Raw genomic sequence first — 21,761 nt, 5'->3', positions numbered from 1 at the left:
AACCAACTTTAAAGTGTAAATATAGATGTTTTTGAATACACACTAATACATACATACGTGCAAATACACACATACATACAAATAAACACATACATACAAATACCTGTCAGTCTCTTCCAAATACGATCGACAGTCAAACATTTATTCCCTACAAACTGAATTTTTGGAATATCTTTCTTAAAACGCATTTACTTACTACCATATATATATATATATATATATATATATATATATATATATATATATATATATATATATAGAGAGAGAGAGAGAGAGAGAGAGAGAGAGAGAGAGAGACAATACACATTAATACACACATACATACAAATACCTGTCATTTTTTTTTATTTAGCGTGTGTGTTGCCCATATATATATATATATATATACGCTTAAGATTTAGTTGTGATCTGAACATAACCGCTTCTGACACAGACGATCGGGAGCCCTTTGGGGCATCTTATTTTCCTTGCTGGAAGGATTCCCGACCCATGGGCAAAGGGTTGGGAGTTTGATCGGCAGAGGCCATTATTATTATTTTTAATTTCCCCCACAAGGTGAAGAATAGTCGATTATATCGACCCCTAAGTTCAACTGGTACTTATTTTTTAGACCCCCAAAGGATGAAAGGCAAAGTCGACTTCAGCAGAATTTGAACTCAGAACGTAGAGATGGGCACAAACCTCCTGTCACGACACTGATTCTGCAGAACAGGGTTGAGTGTGAAAACCAACTTTAAAGTGTAAATATTGATGTTTTTGAATCACCAATATTGTATTCGGTTAAGTCCTATTTGGAGTGAAAAATCAATAAACTGATTCCTTATGGAGCTTTCCATTTAATCAGGATAAAATTTAAATCGATAAACTGATTCCTTATACGATTTCCCAATAAAATTGGCTACACCCCATTTTAAACCATAACTTTTACCAATTTTGATGTATTTTGTTCAAACTTGATGCCAGCATTACTTAGGACTCATGGGATCTTTCAATACTTTAAGTTCTCCAAAAACGAAAAGAAAAAAAAATCGATGAGTGGAAAAAATCGATAAACAGATTCCTTATGGGATAACCCAATCAAGTTGTCTGCGACTCATTTTCAGCCAAAAGCTTACCAATTTCAACAGATTTCGCCCAAATTTGACGTCGATGTTATTTAGTTTGGTTTGAAATAAAGAACTTGATTAGCTTCATAATCCCAACTTAATCCCGAGCAAAGCTAGTATATGTATGTATATATTGCATTAATAGTTTCTCGTTTCTATGATAGAGAAATCGTTTAAGCTTTTATTTTGCGTAAATTCATTTATTATACTTTGATTTTCAATATAACTTCAGTAACACTTTGTCACCTATTATAAGAATGTATAGGTCTAAGATTTTAGCTGATTATTTTCGTCCGTAGAGGCTTTATTCGAGAGATGGCGGTTGAACTCGATAAACCGTTGCACTAAATGCCCCCCCCCCCCGGTAGAGCTAAAATTATAATTTCGAATTCCATTGTGATCGATATTGCTTTTTATCCCAATGGAGTTGAAATAAATAAAATATCAAAAACAGGGTGGCTGATTTGAGCAAAGAAAGAAATGATTAATTTAATAATGTAGTGAATCGACAGAATCGTCAGAGCGGCTGTCAAAATTTCTTGCGTTCTTGCAATTTAATAAATGGGACTATGGGAACTATAGATATTCTTCTAAATGTGTTTTGTACTGAGAATTTGTTTCTGAATAGCATATGTTGCCAAACGGGAGCAGATTCTCATTACTAATTCTAACGTAGAAAACAAATCTGACCGGCATTTATCCAATTTAAGCCTTAAAAACAATGAAATGCACGAAGAATATGAGAGCTCACAAAACAAGAATAAGTAAATATTTATCAACTTGATCATTCTATCTTTTAATCCCAGATAAACAAATATAACAAAGCATTTCATTATGAAATTAAATTTTTAATTTGACCTTTGCCCAAGTAATTGAATATTTACTAAATGAAAAACCAATTGTTTCGCCCATAATTTGTGTTTTGAATTATATTGCAATTTTATTTACTGGTTTCTGGCGCCCAATCAACATTTTTATCGAAGATTTCCGTTTAACCCAAAACTGCTGAGAAATAGCCATTCAAAAGTTGGACTTTGTCCTTTAGCTCAATATGAATTAGCACGTGAGAGCATATATAAACAGTAGGAACTGAATTCTACTTCTTCCTTTTCAAAAGTATTTGAATCATTGAAAAACACAAGATGGGATGTGCATCGTCGAGAAATGTAGCTGTAAGTATTACTGACATTACGGAAACTATAGCTTGTATTTCTTTATTCAATGTTATCACTGCTCCCACATTCCACTCGTACAATTACGTATATGTGTGTGTGTGCGCGCGCGCGCATAGGTGATTGTATGAGTATGCGTGTGTGCACGCATTTATGTATTTGTGTATGTGTATATGTGTGTGTGTGTGATTGTATAAATATGTGTGTGCACCTGTGTGTGTGTGTGTATTATGACTGTCCATTCGTGTCCGAAGAACACCATCACTGACAATATAGTCAACAATGTTCTTCCAGAACATCATGGCAATCACTTATTGTAACGCTTCAGATACCAACAGAAATATTTGCTCTTAATGAATGTTGCTCAGTGGGAATGTGAGATCGCACGCTAGTCATGGCTATTCTTTACACACACTCATGCACATAGATACTTACACACACAAAATTTGAACGTTCCTTCTGAACATATTGGTTTCTGGACTTACCACAAATCTACTTCTACTTTTTTGTTGATTGTAATTCATACAGTTTTCTGCATCAACTGAATGCCTTTCATCCTACATTTCTCGCTGAGTCTAATAGAAACTAATCACACGTGAATGGACGTTTTGATGGATGAAGTGTTGAAAGAATGGAAATAGAGATGAATGGCAACGGAAGCTAATGAAATATTAAGTAGGAATATTTTGACTCTATATTTCATATTTGTATAGAAGACAGTCAGTGATATCATGATACTAATGCTGAGTTATTCTTCACGTTTATTGTAAGAAGCGACTAACGATTATTTCTTTATGTTCTGAGTCTATTGTTGAAGCTTTTGGTAACAGTTCTCACATCGGTGTTTAAGTTTATTAATTCCACAGCAAACTAATCGTGGCAGAATGAAGAATTGGGTTAGATGGTTATTTTTCTTCTAATAATTTTTCCCACCAGTATCAATATTCGTCGCCTGTTATTATTCTAGGTTTAGAATGATTGTTGTATTTAGACGGTGGCTGTTGAGTTTATGTCAGTGACTGTTGTGTTCATAACAATTATTGTTCCGTTTACTTCGTCATTGTTATGTTTATATCAACGATTGTTGTATTTATATAATCACCATTCTGTTTATAGATTGTTAAATCTATGCCAGTGATTGTTTATTTTTGTAATTGTTCGGTTTTGATTTTTAATTTTGTCTTTTTTTTTCGGTTTAACGTATGCTGTGATGGATTTCGCATTTTGGTCTTCCGAAGTCAAGGAAATGAGTTCCATTCAAGTACTGAGATCGATTCAATCGAATATACTATTTTACAAATGTGTCCTTATTCCCTGTCAGTGCCGCGATATTTCGTTAATTCTCTTGATATTCTCTGTCCAAACCCAGATGAGATCATGTCCTTGTGTTATTTGACTCCGCTCGGTGCCAAAATCTGGTTTCTTTGTATCTATGATAGAAATCATTATTTGTGCACATGTAATTTCACACCCCTTTTTTTTTTCTCTCTTTTCAAGCCAAATACAAGAGAATGGCCAAATGACTCCCATCACTTCTATAAACAAGAAGTTTGTTGGAACAGACTGTGCAGCTTATGTGACCAATTTCTCGTCGGATACATGAATTATTCTGCCCAGTGTACAAGTAAGTTGTTGAATATCTTTTATCATCTCAAATGAAAGCCTTATGTGAAAAGATGAAGGATTTATAAATTAATGCTGTGTGTCTGATTTCGTGGTTGAAGTCTGCACGAACAATTATAATAACCGCTTACAAGTATGTCTGACTGTCTATTTGCTTATGCATGCTTTTTTTTCTTTTAAGTCTTGATATATCTACACTAAACAAGAAATCAATCTTATAATAATTTTGCTTGTCATTCCGTTAATTAGCCCGTCGGTAAAGCTTCCACATGGTTAGAGGAAAAGAGGGGGAAAGAAGTGTCGATAACGTGAGGTTGAGACAATGTAATTGTAACGCTGATTAGCCGAAGGGAAAGAGAGGAGAGAGAAAAAGGAGAGAGAAAAAAGTGGATATGCCGAAGAGTGAGACAGAAAGAAGGAGAAAAAAAAGGAGAGAGAGAAAAAGACGGAAGAAGCGTGACTTTAGGTAGGGAGAACGTAATATTTATAATGTGGTTAAAAAGTTACTTTAAGGTAGTGATGATATAGAGGAAGAGAATGGACAATATAATTATTGCAGAGGAATGATGTTCTGATGATAAGGTTAAAGAAAGGCACAGAGAGAGGGGAGAGAGGTGGTGGTGGTGGTGGTGGTGGAGGTCGCGGTGGTGATTGGATGGTGATTTTTTATATCACCTATCACTTAACGCATGCGCATAAGTGCAATTCCGTGAAATATTCACGCTTATCTGCATGGTAGATATATGCAATTTAACTAAAGGTATCTCCCCTCCCCCTCTCCTCTCTCTCTCTCTCTTTCTCTCTCTCTCTCTTTCTCTCTCTCTCTCTCTTTCTCTCTCTCTCTCTCTCTCTCTCTCTCTCTCTCTCTCTCTCTCTCTCTCTCTCTCTCTCTCTCTTTCTTTCTGTATATTCTGTGCATATATAGTAAAAATCCATTAAACAGTACACTGTTAAGTACACTGTTAAGCCAAAGGAAATGTCAGTTTAGAGAATGGCTGTTATTTCCACAGTGTTGTAACTGAGTGTTATAGATACCCAGTTGTTTATAACCACTCAGCTTCCTCTAGTCATGGATCAAAATGGGAGAGTAATGAAAGAAATTGCTCTCCCCCCCCTCTCTCTCTCTCTCTCCTCAGTTGTAAAATATGGCTGTCGTTCTGAGATAGCACTGCACCCTACACCACCAGTTATATCGTGATATGTTCTGAGTGGATGACGGCATCATGAGATAGTGACAACAATAACAACCAAATGCAGGTGACATTTCACTCATATATATATTGTTTGTTATTTATTTTTATACTCGTCTCTAAGAAGTAACCTCTCCTGTCTAGCTCTCCACACTTCTCTAAGTTAACTAACCTTTTAATTTGTCTATCATGATCCTACATTGACTCCATATCAAACTTGGTGTTATAAAGCAGTTTGTGAAAGCTCTGAATAAAGGTGGACCATGCTTTCACTATATCTGCAATAAATTTCCTAGCCTCAGCAATGAAAAGGTAAAAGATGGAGTATTTGATGGTTCACAAATCAGAAAATTGATGAAAGATAGGAACTGCCTTGAAAGGGCAGCATGGAATTCATTTGTAATAGTTGTAAATGATTTTCTGGACCTTAAGAAAGCAGCCAACTATGCTGAAATAATTGACAATATGCTGGAGAACTTTTAATAGTTGGGAGCAAATATGAGCATAAGGCTACACTATCTCCCTGAAAATTGTGGTGATACAACTGATGAGCAGGAAGAATATTTTCATGAAGAAATAAAATCAATGGAACAAAAGTATCAAGACAGATGGGGCTTGCATATGATGGCGGACTATTTTTGAAATTTGGCTCGTGACCTTTCAGCACTCAAGAAAATGGTCCAAAAATGGTCCAAATTCTATTCCATGAGAAATTAGGCATGAACAATGATGTAAAAATGTCTAAGAATTTAAAGATTTTTACAAATTCTATGTATCCAGTATTTTGAAATCTTGACGTTATGGTAATAAACGGATGTCATTTTTTGGATTCTGTGCACGAAAAACCCTAGTTCAGGTCCACGTTTTGTTACCACAGAGAATTTTTGTGGGGCCTGTGTGCATCTATATCTCTCTTCTTAAAATTGTTAAAATATTGTTCTCACATACTCGCGTGAGCACGATCATTATGAATTTTATCATTATTTAATTAAAGCTTTTTTCTAACCATTTCTTCTTATTTGGATTATTTTCCTTGCTAGAATGCAATGCGACAGTACATAAGTGGTGTGCACCTCATTTCAAAAGTTTCTGCATGAAGGTAAGATATTTTACCGATTCTTTTATTAATATTTGTATAACTGTTTTTTCACAATGATATTTAACCACATTTTTATTTCACTATTATGCTTATCGTATGTCAGAGTAAGATGTTGTGTACGTCTACATTCTGAGCCGAGCAGTTGTGGTAGCAAATTCTTGATGAAACGAGAGCTGTTTCTACTGTATTATTTGAACATTGCTGTCGTGCACAAATGTCATAGATTTACATTTGGAAAATCTCATTAGAAATAGCCAGTGCTGTTCGCTATTTCATCTCCTGGATCTTTTTCATATCTGAGTACTTACGTTGTACTGTCAATTTCTGCATGGTCGTTACAGAATAAGGACAACCTCCCGGTGATTTGACTAAGTCCGCAAGAGAAATTTGTTGCCCAGTTTTGATTTTCAGCTGTGATCGAATCTGCGAAGGGGCAAGCTAAAAGGATCTTATGTGAAGCTGCTCAACCTACTATAAATAGCAACCATCTCCCTCCACCTTTTTCTCTTGCTTTCAAATCAGGCAAGTCACACTGAACTATGGACAATATCTTAATAGTTATGCTATGGTCATGACTTGAACGCCTTTGACCATAGGTCTGCATAGAAAAAACTTTGAACTAATGAACAACAGCTATGGCTACCCTTCAGGTTATCTTACTAAAATTGAACCTGTGTTGAAACCCGACTCACTGGAAGCTTACCTCAATCCAACAACACTTACTTTACGCAATGTGAAAAGAATATTGACAAGGTATTGAGATGTACTAACCAGCATAAAGATACTTGCGTCTGGGTCTCCTCTCCTCTTTTCTTACAAGTAAAAGTAAATACATACATGAATGTATGTATGTATGTATGTATGTAGGTAGGTAGGTACATCATTGTTCAACTTTATTTCAAGATTTCTTACCAATAGAGAAAGAGTCAGTTTCTAACCTAGATCCAAGGCTCCTTCATTGGAATTTCAACATCAACAATATGGTATTTTTGTTTCTATGTATGTATGTATGTATGTATGTATGTATGTATATGTGCAGATTTGTAAGTTTTGTTTTATGTATTCCCACGCATATAGTCGCATATCTAGACATGCTCATATATATTTAAATGATAAACTTCTGGGAAGTTTTACAGATTTTTATAGTTCCAGTGATGGATTGGATTTGTAGTCTTCGAATTAGCTTTCTCCATTCTGGTTTTGAGAAGCTTAATTTCTCTTGGTATTTAAGCAATGTGTTACCTATCCCAGGACCCCAATAATTATAGGTATAAACCTGGACTTGAAATCTGGACAGAATAACTGCAGACTTTTCAATAGTTCAGCGTAGGTATTTTCCTTTTCACTGATTTTCAGCATTATGTTAACATCCGCTGGGCAGCATATTTCCACAACTATACAGTGTCTCTCCTCTATCTCAAATTGTTATATCAGGTTTCTTGTGCTTACATTTTACTGAGGTTTTTACTGGGACATTCCACCAGTATTCCTTTTTATTATGAGTGGCTATGTCTTCTACCATACCGTGGGCTCCTATTTCTTTGTTCTCTGGATTATCCTTCTGACAGATTTCATTATAGAGTGTCCTAGCTTACATCATGTCTCATACTTTAATGAAATTTTTGGACAACTGCTTATGATGTGGGTGATATCTTCGGTGTTAACTCCAAAAAGTCTGCATCAGTTGTTACATTTTACTGCTTTTTCTGCATCTCTATCCCTATTGTGCATCAGGTATTTGGTTGATATTTCCTGTTCCTGGATTGCAAAAGCATACCCTTCAAAGTGGGAGGTAGTAATCCGGCTATTGGTTCATGTTAGACTGATTTGATGATCGATGTTATTTTCATCACGGAACTGTCTACTAACATGTTCATGCGTAGTCTTCTGCTTATATAGGCTCATCCTTTCATCTGATGATATGTTGCGGTAGAGTCGTACGACTTCTTTAGGCATGTATTCTAGGTTATCAGACAAGGAATGTTGCTCAAGGAGCTGCCTTCCAAGTCTTATGATGTTATCAGCCTCATGTATGCAAACTTAGTCAATTGATGCACTTCGACACTTGGTGGTTAAAAGATGTTTCCGAAGGGATATGATAAGACATTCAAAGGCATTTTGGATCGATGTTAAGCCTCTGTCGCCTTGTTTTCGTTTTAGGTAGAGCTGGTCTACGTCACTGCTTATGTGGAAATTATGTGTGCTTGTTAGTATTTTTCGGGTTTTCACATCAATGGCTCATCAAGCGTTCATTCAAGCAGCCCAAATGTTGGTATGATTACTGGCACTGTAAATACATTGTGGGCCACTGTTTTATTGGATGCAGAGAGTTCTGAGGTCCAAATTTTCTTTATTCGGCTGTAATATTCTTTAGTGACACATGTTTTGTTACAGGTGTCATTGTAAGATGTGGTTTCATCCATCCCTAGATACCTGTAACATTCCTTGTCAGATACAGGGGAAACAATCAAATCATTGATGGTGATGTTGCTAGTCTGGTTTAGTTTTCCACCTTTTCACAACCATATAACATTTACCCTGATCAAACTTCAACGCTACATCCTTTGAGAATCTTGTAACTAGGTCAAGGCTTTTTTTTTTCATCTCATGCATATTCTTTGCTTGAAGTTTCAAATGATCCACAAAGAAACAATGTGTAATTTTGGTATTTCTGTTTCCTTGTGGACCAGTGAAATATCGTTCAAACTTCCTTAACATGAATGACAAGGGGTTTACTGAAAGTATAAACAACATCACAGAGAGGCTGTCCCCTTGGAATATGCATTTGCGATACTGTATTCTATCAGTGATAATTCAGTCACTCTTCGTGTTTAATTTCAAGATGGTGGCCTACGATGATGTCAGGTCAGCTAAGGCTTTGACTATGCTCACTGGAACTTAAGCAAGCTGAAGGGCTTCTAGCATCCATGAGTGGGGAACAGAGTCAAAGGTTCCTCCTATGCTCTTGCACCTCACGGTTTTCTTGATTAACAATTGTTCACCACATCCCCAGACTCCCTTCTTCCCAGTTGCTTGTTCTACTGTGATGTTATTGGTTTCACAATGGTCCTGGAGGAAGAGGTTTAAGCATGTTGCATATATCTTACACATACAGTTCTGGCATGCAACTGGCCGGTAGTTTTTTGTCATGTGCGTAGTTCTGCATTTGGGGATCAATTTTGTCACTGTCAGAGCTAACCAGTATGGTATGCTACTATTACCAATGAAAGCTTGCTGGTACAGATTGATAAGATATAGCCGGTAGAAGGTTAGCCTCTTCTACTAATATCCAACAATTAAGTCTCTTCCAGTTGCTTTTCCATCCTGGTGTTTCTGGATCACAGTTGCAAGTGTTTCAATGTTGTATGTCTTGAGTGTAACGCAGGAGCAATAACTTCGGATTTCTTCCAGCCACAGAGCCTCTTAGTGAAACTCTTTCTCTTCATTCCAAATTTACCTCCAGAAGGAGTCTATGTCTTCTCGTGAAAGAGCTTCTGTGATGTTCACTGTTCCGCCTATCATGTTTCTGTATACTACTGCCTGGTTCCGGTTAAATTTTTTGTTTATTGTTCTTCTCTCAGTTATTCTCTTCTGATGTCGGAATTTTTCACTGACAGCTTTTAGCTCCTGTCTGAGGGTAATCAGTTTGCAAGTAAGTGTCCTCTTTTTTGCGGTCTCCAAACATCATTTCTATCTCCTTCTTTACTTTCTGTTGGTGGGACGTATAGTGATCTGCTTGTTTGCATTCAATAAGCATCATTGGTCTTCCGTAGACCATTTATCTTTTTCTCTATCTTCAAAACCCATGATGGTACTTTCTTTGTTATTTTAGTTTTGTTTACTTTTTGAAAGTCATTCATGTACTGTTTTACAGTAGTAGCCAGAGTATATATGTATATGTATATATTTTTTCTTGTTAAAGTTAAACCCTTTATGGACGGGATACTCAGGGTAATCAATAAACTGGCCTTCACCAGAAAAAAATAAAGACTGCTCTACTTGTTAGAGTGTGCTTCTTCTCCGGATTTATGTTTTTCTAAAAATGATACATACATACATACATACATACATACATATATATACCGGAGTAAGCTCATAAAATGTGCAACAAGGTGGAAAAAAGAGTACTCAAATACCAGAGGTAGAGTAATATGCTTTATTTAAATAAAGTATATATATATATATATATATATATATATATATATATATATATGTATGTATGTTTGTATGTATGTATGTATGTATGTATAAGCAACAGGATATCCAGAGGTAATGCAGTATAATCGTTTCAAGCGACACCTTTTAATTGAACAATGCAACCATTACATCAATTTAAATGCAGAGCAATCCTCAGCTGCATAAATACATAGAATTAAATTAAATTAAAACAGATCGACACATTAGTATAATTTTACCTAAAACCTCCAAGAAGCTTCTAAGCTACAGTGAAGACAGCATGTTCTTTGTCTATCTCCTTACCTTCTTGGAAGTTTTAGGTAAAATTATACTATTGTATCCATGTGTTTTAATTTAATTAAATTATATGTATTTATGCAGCTGAGGATTGCTCTGCATTTAAATTGATGTAATGGTTGCATTGTTCAATTAAAAGGTGTCGCTTGAAACGATCATACTGCATTACCTCTGGATATCCTGTTGCTTATATATACATACATACATACATACATACATACATACATACATACATATATATATATATATATATATATATATATATATATATATATATATATATATATACTTTATTTAAATAAAGCATATTACTCTACCTCTGGTATTTGAGTACTCTTTTTTCCACCTTGTTGCACATTTTATGAGCTTACTCCGGTATATATATGTATGTATGTATGTATGTATGTATGTATGTATCATTTTTAGAAAAACATAAATCCTGAGAAGAAGCACACTCTAACAAGTAGAGCAGTCTTTATTTTTTTCTGGTGAAGGCCAGTTTATTGATTACCCTGGGTATCCCGTCCATAAAGGGTTTAACTTTAACAGGAAAAAATATTTTCATATACATACATATATATATATATATATATATATATATATATACACACATATATATATATATATGTATCTATGCATGTATATCTGTATGTATGCATGTATGTATGTATGTATGTATGTATGTGTTTGTGTGCATGTAGTCATGCATGCATGAATATGTTTTCTTTCCTTGTCATTTATATTCTGTTTCCACCACCCATCCTTATCTCTCTACCCTGAGAACTTTGCTTGGTTACCGTCTCTCAATTCAGCATTAGAAAAGCTTGGGAATTTCAAGAAGGATCATTGCTGTTACAAATAACATGTCCTTAGCTGATGTAAATCAAAGCAAAAGTGATAAACAGGCGATAAATCACTCATATGCAGCCAACCACTTGGCTTCTCATCTTAAATTATTGGAAGTGTTATCATGTACATTGTTTGTCTTGGTATAATGGATGGGCTACAGCAAATATTCTGCTCAATACCACAGATTTGCTTGTCAGTTGCTTGACCTTAACCAGTTGAGCATGTCTCTTCATGGCTGATGATATGTGCATCTCTGATCATGAGCAGAAGTAGTGGGGGAGCATCATAGCCATGTGTTGAGAGAAATTCTTTGGAGTTTGAATAATTCATCTCTGGAAACATGGGTATTTCGTTCAACATCTTTAGATAGCCCTTATTCAGAGACCTTTTAAGCAGGATGGGCTACTCGACCTGAAGAAAATTTTAACTTCTGTCTCACTTGCAAGGTCATGTGCTGTTTATCTTGATATAAGATCACCATGTCGTTGTGGTGCACATATGGTTGTGGTGCATGTGCCTGGTGTATCCTTATCAGATGGTTAGTCATGGTGGGTATTCTGGGTTTCGTATATTTTACCCCTGTATCACTTTGATGACATGCACTGCTCTCTCACTCAATAATAATAGAAATAATAATGACAGCGATGACAAAGGCAACAACAATAACAGCAACAACAGCAACAATAACAACAACAACAACAACAATAATAATAATAATAATAATTTTCAGGGATTTCCAGATGTTGATAGAAAAGAAAAGCTTGTTAAGGAAATCTGCTATGAAGGTCATAAACTGGTTTTGGTTAAGAAGCAGTTTCACACAAGAAGATGCTGGTGTTGCGCAGGTTACGTCGGAAGATACTACCATTTGTGTTACGTTTGCAAAGGCAAGCCTCTTTTTATATTTTGTAATGTTTTATTTCTAGGAGTAGAGTTAAATAGTGTCATGTCTTATTTAGGTGTATTTCATATATGTCTCTAATGTTCTTTACGAAGATACAATTATCATACTTGTCCATCATTCTTCACAAATCATAGAATTCATAATTGTTCTTGTCTACTTTCACTCTGTTCACTTTCTTCAGGTATTGATCATGTACAAGATTTTCATATCATCATTTTAATATGGCAGTTTCTAATATTTTTAGCTTTGTTTCTACATTTTTCTTTTCTTCTGTCGCCATTTTACTCGCGTTGATTTTTTTTTTTTTGTCTTTTAACTTCAGTTATGTACTTGTTTTATATTCCCTAAAGTATCATTTCCTCACTTCATTTCTACTTTCCTCGATGTCATCGCTTTCTCTATAAAAACCCCATTAATCTTCTCCTTCTTCTTCTTCTTCTTCTTCTTCTTCTTATTATTATTATTATTATTATTATTATTATTATTATTATTATTATTATTATTATTATTATTATTATTATTATTATCATTATTAATATTATTATTATTATTATTATTTTTCTGAAAGACTCTTGGATAGTTCGAAATTACCAGTTATTCTTTACTTGAAAGCAGGCAACAACAAATCACCAAAGGTTTCAAGTAATACCTTCTCCTGTGACTCAAAGAGACAATACTCTTCTTAGAATGTGAACTGTACCCAACAATGATGTCTTCTGGATCACCTCGAGCCTGACATCAGCTCCAATATTCTTAATATGTTTTTTCAAAACCCTTCAAAACTGCTACTAATGCTCCAGTTACCACTGGTATCACCATTACTTTCCTTATGCCCCACAACTTTCCTATCTCGTCCTGCAGTGGCTGGTATTTCTCAATCTTTTTGTTTCCTTACATCTCACCCTTGAATTGTCTGGTATTGCAACATCTATTATTTATACTTCTTTCCCCAAAAATTTCAGGCCTTGTGCCTACAGTAGAAAGAATTAACACTTCCAGTCAGTTAAGATCAGAAGCCATGAGAGTCAGTGCCTGGTGCTGCATTAGGACAATTATTATTTTTATTGTTGTTGTTGTTGTTGTTGTTGTTACTATTATAGCCTTTGCACAGCTTCTAACGCTAGAGATGTACTACGGTTTCAGCTGTTCACTACCAGTGAACTAAGGTAACACCTCTTATTTTTCGAGCGCCTTCCGGAGTATTCGAGCGGTTCCAAGCAGTGCTGTTTTCTGCAAGTGCTCCACCCTCATTGTTCCTAGGGCTCCGACAATTATTGGTACGACTACCACCTTTTTCATCGACCACAACTGCTAAACCTTCCAAGCTAACCTGTCATATCTATCGACTTTTCTTTCTTCCCTATTGCATACATTGTTATCAGCTGGGCATGCTATTTCTATGATCCAGCATAATTTACTTTCTTTCTCAATTAATACTATATATGGAATCCTATTCTTTATCTCATGGTCGCACTGAATCATAAAATCCCATAGGATCTTTGAATTATCATTTTCGATGATACTTCGGGTTTGTGGTCGTACCAATTTTTTGCTCTATCAAGTCCATACATGTTGCAAAGTGTCCAATGGACAAGCCCTGCTATATTGTCGTGACGTCTCTTATATTCCTTCTCACCTAGTGGCGTACATTGGCTGGTAATATGCCATACGGATTCACCATTTTGTCCACAAATTCTGCACTTATCACTTTCTGATGTGTTGTCTATTCTGTATTTTATGTAATTTGTTCTTAATACTTGCTCTTGGGCAGCACAGATTAGAGCCTCTGTTTCCGGTTTTAAATCTCTTTTAGTCATCCATAGCCATCTCTTTTCTCTGTCTGTAGTATCTTCAACATCCCTATGAAATTGTCCATGCATTCTTTTCTTTACCCACCTATTTTCAGTTTCATTCATTCTCAAGTGCTTGTACAGTGCTTTATCTTAGCAATTTTCATCCTACACAAGCCTGACCTTACTTCCAATAATAGCATTTTTTACATACTATGCTATGTTGTTTTCTTCTGCTCTAATGCTGTGTTCACCTCTAATCAGTCCTCTTCCCCCTCTTTTTCTTGGTACATACAGTCTGTCTGTGTCACTTTTTGGGTGGAGTGTCCCATATCTACTCAGCAACTTCCTTGTCTTTCTGTCTAAACTGTTTAGTTCATCTATTGTTCGTGCGATTACCTCTGCTCCATATCTAAGGAGTGAAACCACCCAGGTGTTGATAGCTACTATCTAATTCCATCCGTTTAATTTTGACTTAAGGATCAGTCTCAGTCTGCGCAAGTACTCCACCTTAAATTTTTCTATCATTTCTTTCTCCATTAATTTATCCATTTCCAAAATCGCCGTGTACTTATAACCCGTCTCTTCTATCTGCTTCATAAACTCACCCGACGGTATCGTTAGCCCGTCCATACATTTTATTTTGCCTCTCTTCAAGACTAACACATCACACTTTCTCAGTCCGAACTCTATTCTGATATCAGCACTGAAAGTATACAACGTATCGACGAAGGAACTGACTTGGGATTCATCTTTACCATAAAGTTTGAGGTCATCCATGAATAACAAATGGTTGACTTTTTATTTGCAGCTCTTGAATACAAACCCAGCTTTTATTTTCTTCAGAATCAGTGTTAGTGGTATCATGCACAGTGCAAAGATCAGTGGGGACAGGCAGTCCCCTTGGAAGATGCCCCTCCTGATTTCTACAGTCCCTAAACTTCTTCCTTATGCTGTCATGTCTGTCCTCCAATTCGCCATACTTTTTCCAAGCAATCGCTCAACATTCGATGCAATACCAAATAGGTTCACATTCCATAATCCAAGAATGTGGGATCATTTCGTACGCCTTACGATAGTCGATCCATGACGTGGCTAAATTAGTTTTCTTCCTCTTGCAGTCTCTAAGTACACTTTTGTCTATCAGGAGTTGATCCTTGGTACCTCTGCACTTACACTTGCAACCCTTCTGCTCATGTTACAGAACTCCATTTTTTTTCCAGATGTTCGTACATTGACTTTGCGAGTGTTCCAGTCACTAACTTCCGCATATGTGGCAAACAGGATATCAGCCTGCAATTGTCTACCGTATTGCCTTTTCTGATGTTTTTCAGGCACAGCACTGTCTCACCCAATGTCAACCACTCTGGTGCTACTTGGTCGGAATTTAACAAGGTGTTGAGTTGCACAGCTATTCGTGTATGACATTCACCAAATCTTTTGATCCAGTAGCCTTGAACTCCATCTGGGCCCGGGGCCTTCCAGTTGCTCATTTTTTGCTAATTTCCTTCACTTCCCTAACTGAAATGACTAGTTCTGCCTGTTTTGGACAGACTACTGTTTGTTTCAGTTCTTGCAACCATTCAGCATCCTTCTTGTGCTCTTTGTCTTTGCTCCAGATGTCACTTCAAAACCCTTGACTTTCAATGTTATCTGGTATCAACTTTTCATCTGTACACTCTCCATTTATTTCTTTATAGAATCCCTTCTGATCTACTCTGAATAACCTATTCTACTGGTAACCCTTCATTCTTTAGTCGTATCTTACCATCTTTGCTTTCTTTGCAACGAGGCGTTGTTTCAGTTCCTCCATTACCACTTTCAGTATTACACTTCCTTTTCAGCACCCTGTATTCAGCACCCTGTTCGCTTTTAAGCTCCCCTTTCTCTTTTCGATCTAACACAGAAATGTCATTCGAGAGCATATCTAACCCTGTCTGTATTCTTCTTTTCCACCAGAAGTGGAGATAGTTGGCTCCATTCTTGAAGAATATGAATCGGTTGCAGGGGCTAAAATCAATGCTGAGATATCGGTGGGCTTGCGACTGAGCATCTGTGGAGGCAGGTCAATACTGTCAGCTGGCGTCGTCGGATACTGGACTGACGGACCAGTTAAACTGCTCGGGGTTTAGTTTGGTCCTGACCTCCAGGTGAATAAGAACTGGGACGAGGTGATGAAGTGGGTGACCAGTCTTACCCAGAAATGGGCTGAGAAGAAACTGTCCCTGAAAGGTCGAGCAGAGGTGGCAGATGCCTACATCGCCTCCGCATCCATTTATCGTCTAACCGTCGTGCCTTACCCCATTATTGCTTGATCAAGTTGGAGCGTCTCTTGTTCATGTTCTTGTAGAAGGGACGCGTTCCAATGGTCAGGTGGTCAATCTGCTGTCAGCTCCCTCTGAGTGTTGGCTTAGGCATGCTGTGGATTTTGATGCGTAGATATGCGCTCCGGTTGCACCACCTGCAATGCTTTATAAAAGGTGAATGCGTGTGGGCTCCATTTGTGAGACACGTATTTCCGCAACTCGTCTCTTTGACGAGTAGCAGTTCTGGGTGAAGGATAGACCAAGACTGGGTGCCTGGCACTTAGAATATCGTCAGGCGTTCACTGTCCTCTACCAGTCGGGCAACAGGATCGGTGGATGTTCCACTTTAGCTATTTATAGAGGATTAGTGGCGGGAAAGTGCGACGATATCCTAAGGGAGACTGTGGGCGTTGACAAAGATGAACTGACTAGTCTGTTCCGGAGGACTTTTCGATCGGGGACTATTATGGATAATCCCCATATGTCTTTGGCTTGGCAGTGCTACCGCAGGGTGCTACCGGTTCAAGATAAACTCTACAGGTACGGATATTCTGTCAGACGGCCTTGTCCGAGGTGCCCACAAGGCGAGGAAACCATTATGCATACACTCGTTGAGTGTTCGGTTATTGTTGACTTGTGGGAATTATGCCGAACAGCTGCTGAAGGGTGTGGGACGGATCCGTCTGTCACCCGCGTGAATAGTGATGATTGCCCTGCTGCCCTACTTTAATCGGGCAGGCAAAGCAGTTTTCCTTTGCCTTGTTGCTGTGCCAAAAGAGGTTGTTTGGTGGATGAGGCTGAAAGGAATGAGGACAGAGACATTCGTCTTTGGTAAAGCCCTCATCGACTTTCAAGTTTCACTCGAAAAGGAAAGTGAGGGTGGAGAGGGAGGCGCTGTCCTCGAGTGAATTTATGAAAAGGTGGGTGAAAGCTGCGAGTATGGCAAGAGTGGATGGTACCACTCTCAGTGTAGACCTGTGAGTCGGAGGAAAGGAGTTGGAAAAGGTATTTGTCCATGGTATTTAGGGCGATCTTGGTTGGCGGGGTTTCTCGATCATCCCTAGAAGTCCTCCTGTATCAGGAGGACCATCCATCACAAATTTTATTATTATTATTATTCAGTAGTTTTATTTTTATAACGTGCTTTCACTTCACTACCGAGCGCAGCTCTGTGTGCTTTGGGTATGTGCTGTGGTTTGTTGTGATGCTCTTATGGTTACTGTATTGAAAATGCTTTATTATTATTATTATTACTAGTATTATTATTATTATTATAGGTGTGGGAGTGGCTGTGTGGTAAGTAGCTTGCTTACCAGCCACATGGTTTCAGGTTCATTCCCACTGCGTGGCACCTTGGGCAAGTGTCTTCTACTATAGCCTCAGGCCGACCAAAGACTTGTGAGTGGATTTGGTAGACGGAAACTGAAAGAAGCCCATCATATATATGTATATATATATATATATATATATATATATATATATATGTGTGTGTGTTTGTGTGTCTGTGTTTGCCCCCCACCATCGCTTGACAACCGATGGTGGTGTGTTTACGTCCCCGTAACTTAGCGGTTCGGCAAAAGAGACCGATAGAATAAGTACTAGGTTTCCAAAGAATAAGTCCTGGGGTCGATTTGCTCGATTGAAGGTGGTGCTCCAGCATGGCCGCAGTCAAATGACTGAAACAAGTAAAAGAGTATTATCATTATATGAAACCTCACAGCTTATTTTGCTGGGTATGATGGAAAGTGTCAGCTGTCCACAGCCAGCAGACATTTGTTTACTGGTCTTGCTTCAAGAACCCTGCGAAGAATTCTTGCAGTTCCAAGCAATGCTGGTTTTTGTAGGTGTTCTACTTTCACACTTGCACCACTCTTTTTAAGCCATGTTGGAAGTTGAGTGCTGATACTTAAAAGTGCGCCAATTACTATTGGTATCACGTCTACTCTCCTCATTGATCACAACCTTCGTATTTCCCACTTCAAATCGTCATAGTTGTTTATTGAGTGAGAGAGCAATGCTTACCATCAAAGTGACACTGGGGTAAAGTATATGAAGCCCAATATACCCATCATAACTACCAGTCTGATAAGGTTACTTCATGCACAGCACATGACCTTACAGATGAGACCCAGATAGAATTTTCTTCGGGTTGAGTATCTCATCCCATTCAAAAGGCTCCTGAATAAAGGTTGTTTAAAGATGGTGAACGAAATACCAGAGGTGAATTATTCAAACTCCAAAGAATTGCTCTCAACACATGGCTATGATGCCCCCCGCCCACTACTTCTGCTCGTGATCAGAGATGCACATATCGTCAGCCACTAAGGGACATGCTCAACTGGTTAAGGTCAAGCAAGCACCAAGCAAATCTGTGGTATTGAGCTGAATATTTGCTGTAGCTCATCTTTCATACCAAAACAAAACATGTATATGATAGCACTTCCAATCAGTTAAAATCAAAGGTTATGAGAGTCAGTGCCTGGTACTGCATCAAGGCATTTATTATTATTATTATTATTATTATTATAATTATTATTATTATTATTATTATTATTATTATTATTATTACTCTTAATTACTCTTAGTTTTAATCTTAAATGTCGTTTCAGTTTGCAACTTTATCTGCCACCCACATTGTATTGGGAATATGAAGCTTACTTGCAAAACTGTGCAGGTAATATAATTACATTACTAATATTTTATTAGCAACCATTCTCCTTTTAACTCTTACTTTTCTCGCCTCACATTTTTCTTTATCCACTCTACATATTATAACGCCTTCAGAAATCATAGGGGGTTGAGCTACAAGTAATGATAGCTTCATTACTTGAGGCTAATTTTAAATTCTATTAGTATTGCCATTAATATACAAATCTATACTCTACTAAGAAATTTGTGCGAGCACGTGTGTGTATTTGTGTGTGTGTTTGTGTGTGTGTGTGTGTGAGTGTGTGTGCATACATACATACATGCATATATACATGCATACGTACATACATACACATATATATATAGTACATACATATATATATATATATATATATAGTACACAGTATTAAATTAAGAGCTTCCAATAGTTTCATGCCGTGGAGACACGGTAATTCGGCAGATTCCTTTAGCGTATCTTGTGTCTCCAAGTACTCCTTCAGGCTCAGTGTACATGGTTAGTTCTATTTGAAAACCAGGATGCTAGTACATAAGAAAACACGAGAAAAAATAAACTAGAAAGTTGGTGCGGAAAGCGGAACAAAAAGAGAAAGGATGAATAATAACGGGAAAAGAAAGGAAACAAGAGAAAGAAGCCAAAAGTTGCATCCTCTTTGTCTGTAGAATATTTGATCGGTGAGGAGGGCTTGCCAACAGCTGCAAGACAGCTGTTCAACCTGGAGGGTCTATCCTCCAGTTCGACAAAAGAATTTTGTACCTGTGTTTCCATTTGCTGAAAATTTAGGATCTCGAATCACGTAATGTGGTGTAATTCTTAGATCTAAAAAGAATGTGTGATCTTTCAGCAAAGCATAGCTTGCATCTCTTTCATTCATTTACATATGACAGGGGTTTCTCCACAATTTTCCATCAGATCCCGCATATAACTAACCAGCTTAGCGGTTTATTTTGTCTATGTGTCAAAAAGAAGACTGGTAGATTGCATAACGTCTTTTAAAATTGTCTTCACATAGACCGCGTAATTTTTCTTTTCGATTACGTTACCTTGTAGCACTGCTGTAATATCGGTCTCATAAACGACTGAACTCTAAGTGAGGGCCCAGTGTTTAGGAGGTTAGGGCGTGGCATTCGATTTTTTCTTAGACATTTGCACCTTCATAGGTGAAGGGTTGGAAGAATATTTCCAACTTTGTAGCAGATTTTCTGGTGAATAAACAAAAGTGTGTCGTGAAGGTTGGTTAATATGGTGGCGGTGCAGTCTCCTAGGAAATTAACTTGAATTATTATTTTGGACCTTCTGTTAATCAGGCAAAATGGATAATCGAGCACATGACTGGAAGTTAAGATGTCAGAAAATTTATTCTGTGTTTGGGGGGAGGGGCGTGCGTGTGTATGTGTGTGTGTGTATAAAATCCTGATGAGGACACTACTCTAGGCATGTCAAGACCTAAAATAGTCTAATACTTGAACAAAGAACAAATAATCATTGTTAAAGATCAACTGACTTATTCATATTTTCTTGTATTTGTAACTAGTATATAGTGAAAGTGAATTCCTTTACATGCCGAGATCACCGCTCAGATTCTCTTCCCATCAATATTATTAGCTGAACTTTGTCTATTTTTAGTTGTAAAATTTTTACATTACTTATACATCTAATACGATGGACAAAGAGCCGACACATAAATTCTTTTCTACCATCTTTAAAATGTAAAATTAAATATATTTTTGCTATTATATGTTTTCTATCATATTTTTTTCTGTTTTACATTTTTCTTCTACTTTCTGATTTTTATTTTTCGTTTTGGTTTCAGAAAGATAACTTTTGTAATGAAATACAAGGACATAAATTTGTATTAACCTACAAAAAATTTTGGACACAGTGTGAGAAATGTCATTTTAACCTGGATATTTTCCTTACTCCTGCCTACAAGTGTAAAGGTTAAAGTATTTTCTTTACGACTATTCATTTGTGCTGTTGATTTCTCATTTGTATGTTTGTGTGTAATTTTTACCTCAATGTCTTTGATTTCTTAAAATCTTTAGGAAGTGTTGTTTAACAGATCGGTTCCCAAGATGTCAACCATAAGAGTTTATTTAGATTCTGCACTGAAACCCGTCCCAAGCTTTAGTAGAATGGTAATGAACGGCACGTAACCTCACGCCCCTATTCTAACAGTGTCAATTAAGTCTTGCTATTCAAATCGATATAAAAAGCGTCCCAATCATGAATAGAATTAAGAACTGTCACCACGCATTCATAATTACACACACCCTGACAATAACTTTTCATTACAATCTCCTCGCCTTAAAATTTATTTGCAAAGACACATAGCACCTTATTCATACACATACATAAACACGCTTCCAAAATCAATCCACCCTCATATAAACTGCCAAAAATATATTCTTCCCCACAATTGTGAATAGCCCAGTACGTCGCGAAACTTTGAACAAACTATCACTAATTACATAATAAATGTACCTCTGCACTCTATTCCTCAGAGTTCTATACGTAAAATATATTTTTAACTGTACTTTACAGCTCTTTAATTACGATTTTAATTTCCGTTTAATTATGT

General features: G+C 36.9%; 1 protein-coding gene across 2 annotated transcripts in view; it reads left to right on the top strand.

Moving 5' to 3' along the window:
- The first annotated feature begins 1,959 nt into the window (after positions 1 to 1,959).
- The window catches only part of LOC106874942 (differentially expressed in FDCP 8), a 34,601-nt gene continuing 14,799 nt past the window's right edge, over positions 1,960 to 21,761 (top strand). The window contains exons 1-6 of one of the 2 annotated variants that reach the window (XM_089345545.1): positions 1,960 to 2,278; positions 3,776 to 3,902; positions 6,132 to 6,190; positions 12,243 to 12,399; positions 19,122 to 19,186; positions 20,994 to 21,120. In XM_089345545.1, the coding sequence (XP_089201671.1) occupies positions 2,249 to 2,278; positions 3,776 to 3,902; positions 6,132 to 6,190; positions 12,243 to 12,399; positions 19,122 to 19,186; positions 20,994 to 21,120 (565 nt within the window). In that variant the 5' untranslated portion in view covers positions 1,960 to 2,248. Of the gene's footprint in view, positions 2,279 to 3,393; positions 3,540 to 3,775; positions 3,903 to 6,131; positions 6,191 to 12,242; positions 12,400 to 19,121; positions 19,187 to 20,993; positions 21,121 to 21,761 lie in introns of those variants that run through there. The other variant, XM_089345613.1, reaches the window with a different exon arrangement.

This window comes from Octopus bimaculoides, chromosome 1 (genome assembly GCF_046866305.1).
Source record: "Octopus bimaculoides isolate indiv1 chromosome 1, ASM4686630v1, whole genome shotgun sequence".
Classification (NCBI taxonomy): Eukaryota; Metazoa; Mollusca; class Cephalopoda; order Octopoda; family Octopodidae; genus Octopus; species Octopus bimaculoides.
The sequence above is the reverse complement of the archived record's forward strand: the minus strand, read 5'-3'. Positions and strand labels throughout refer to the sequence as shown.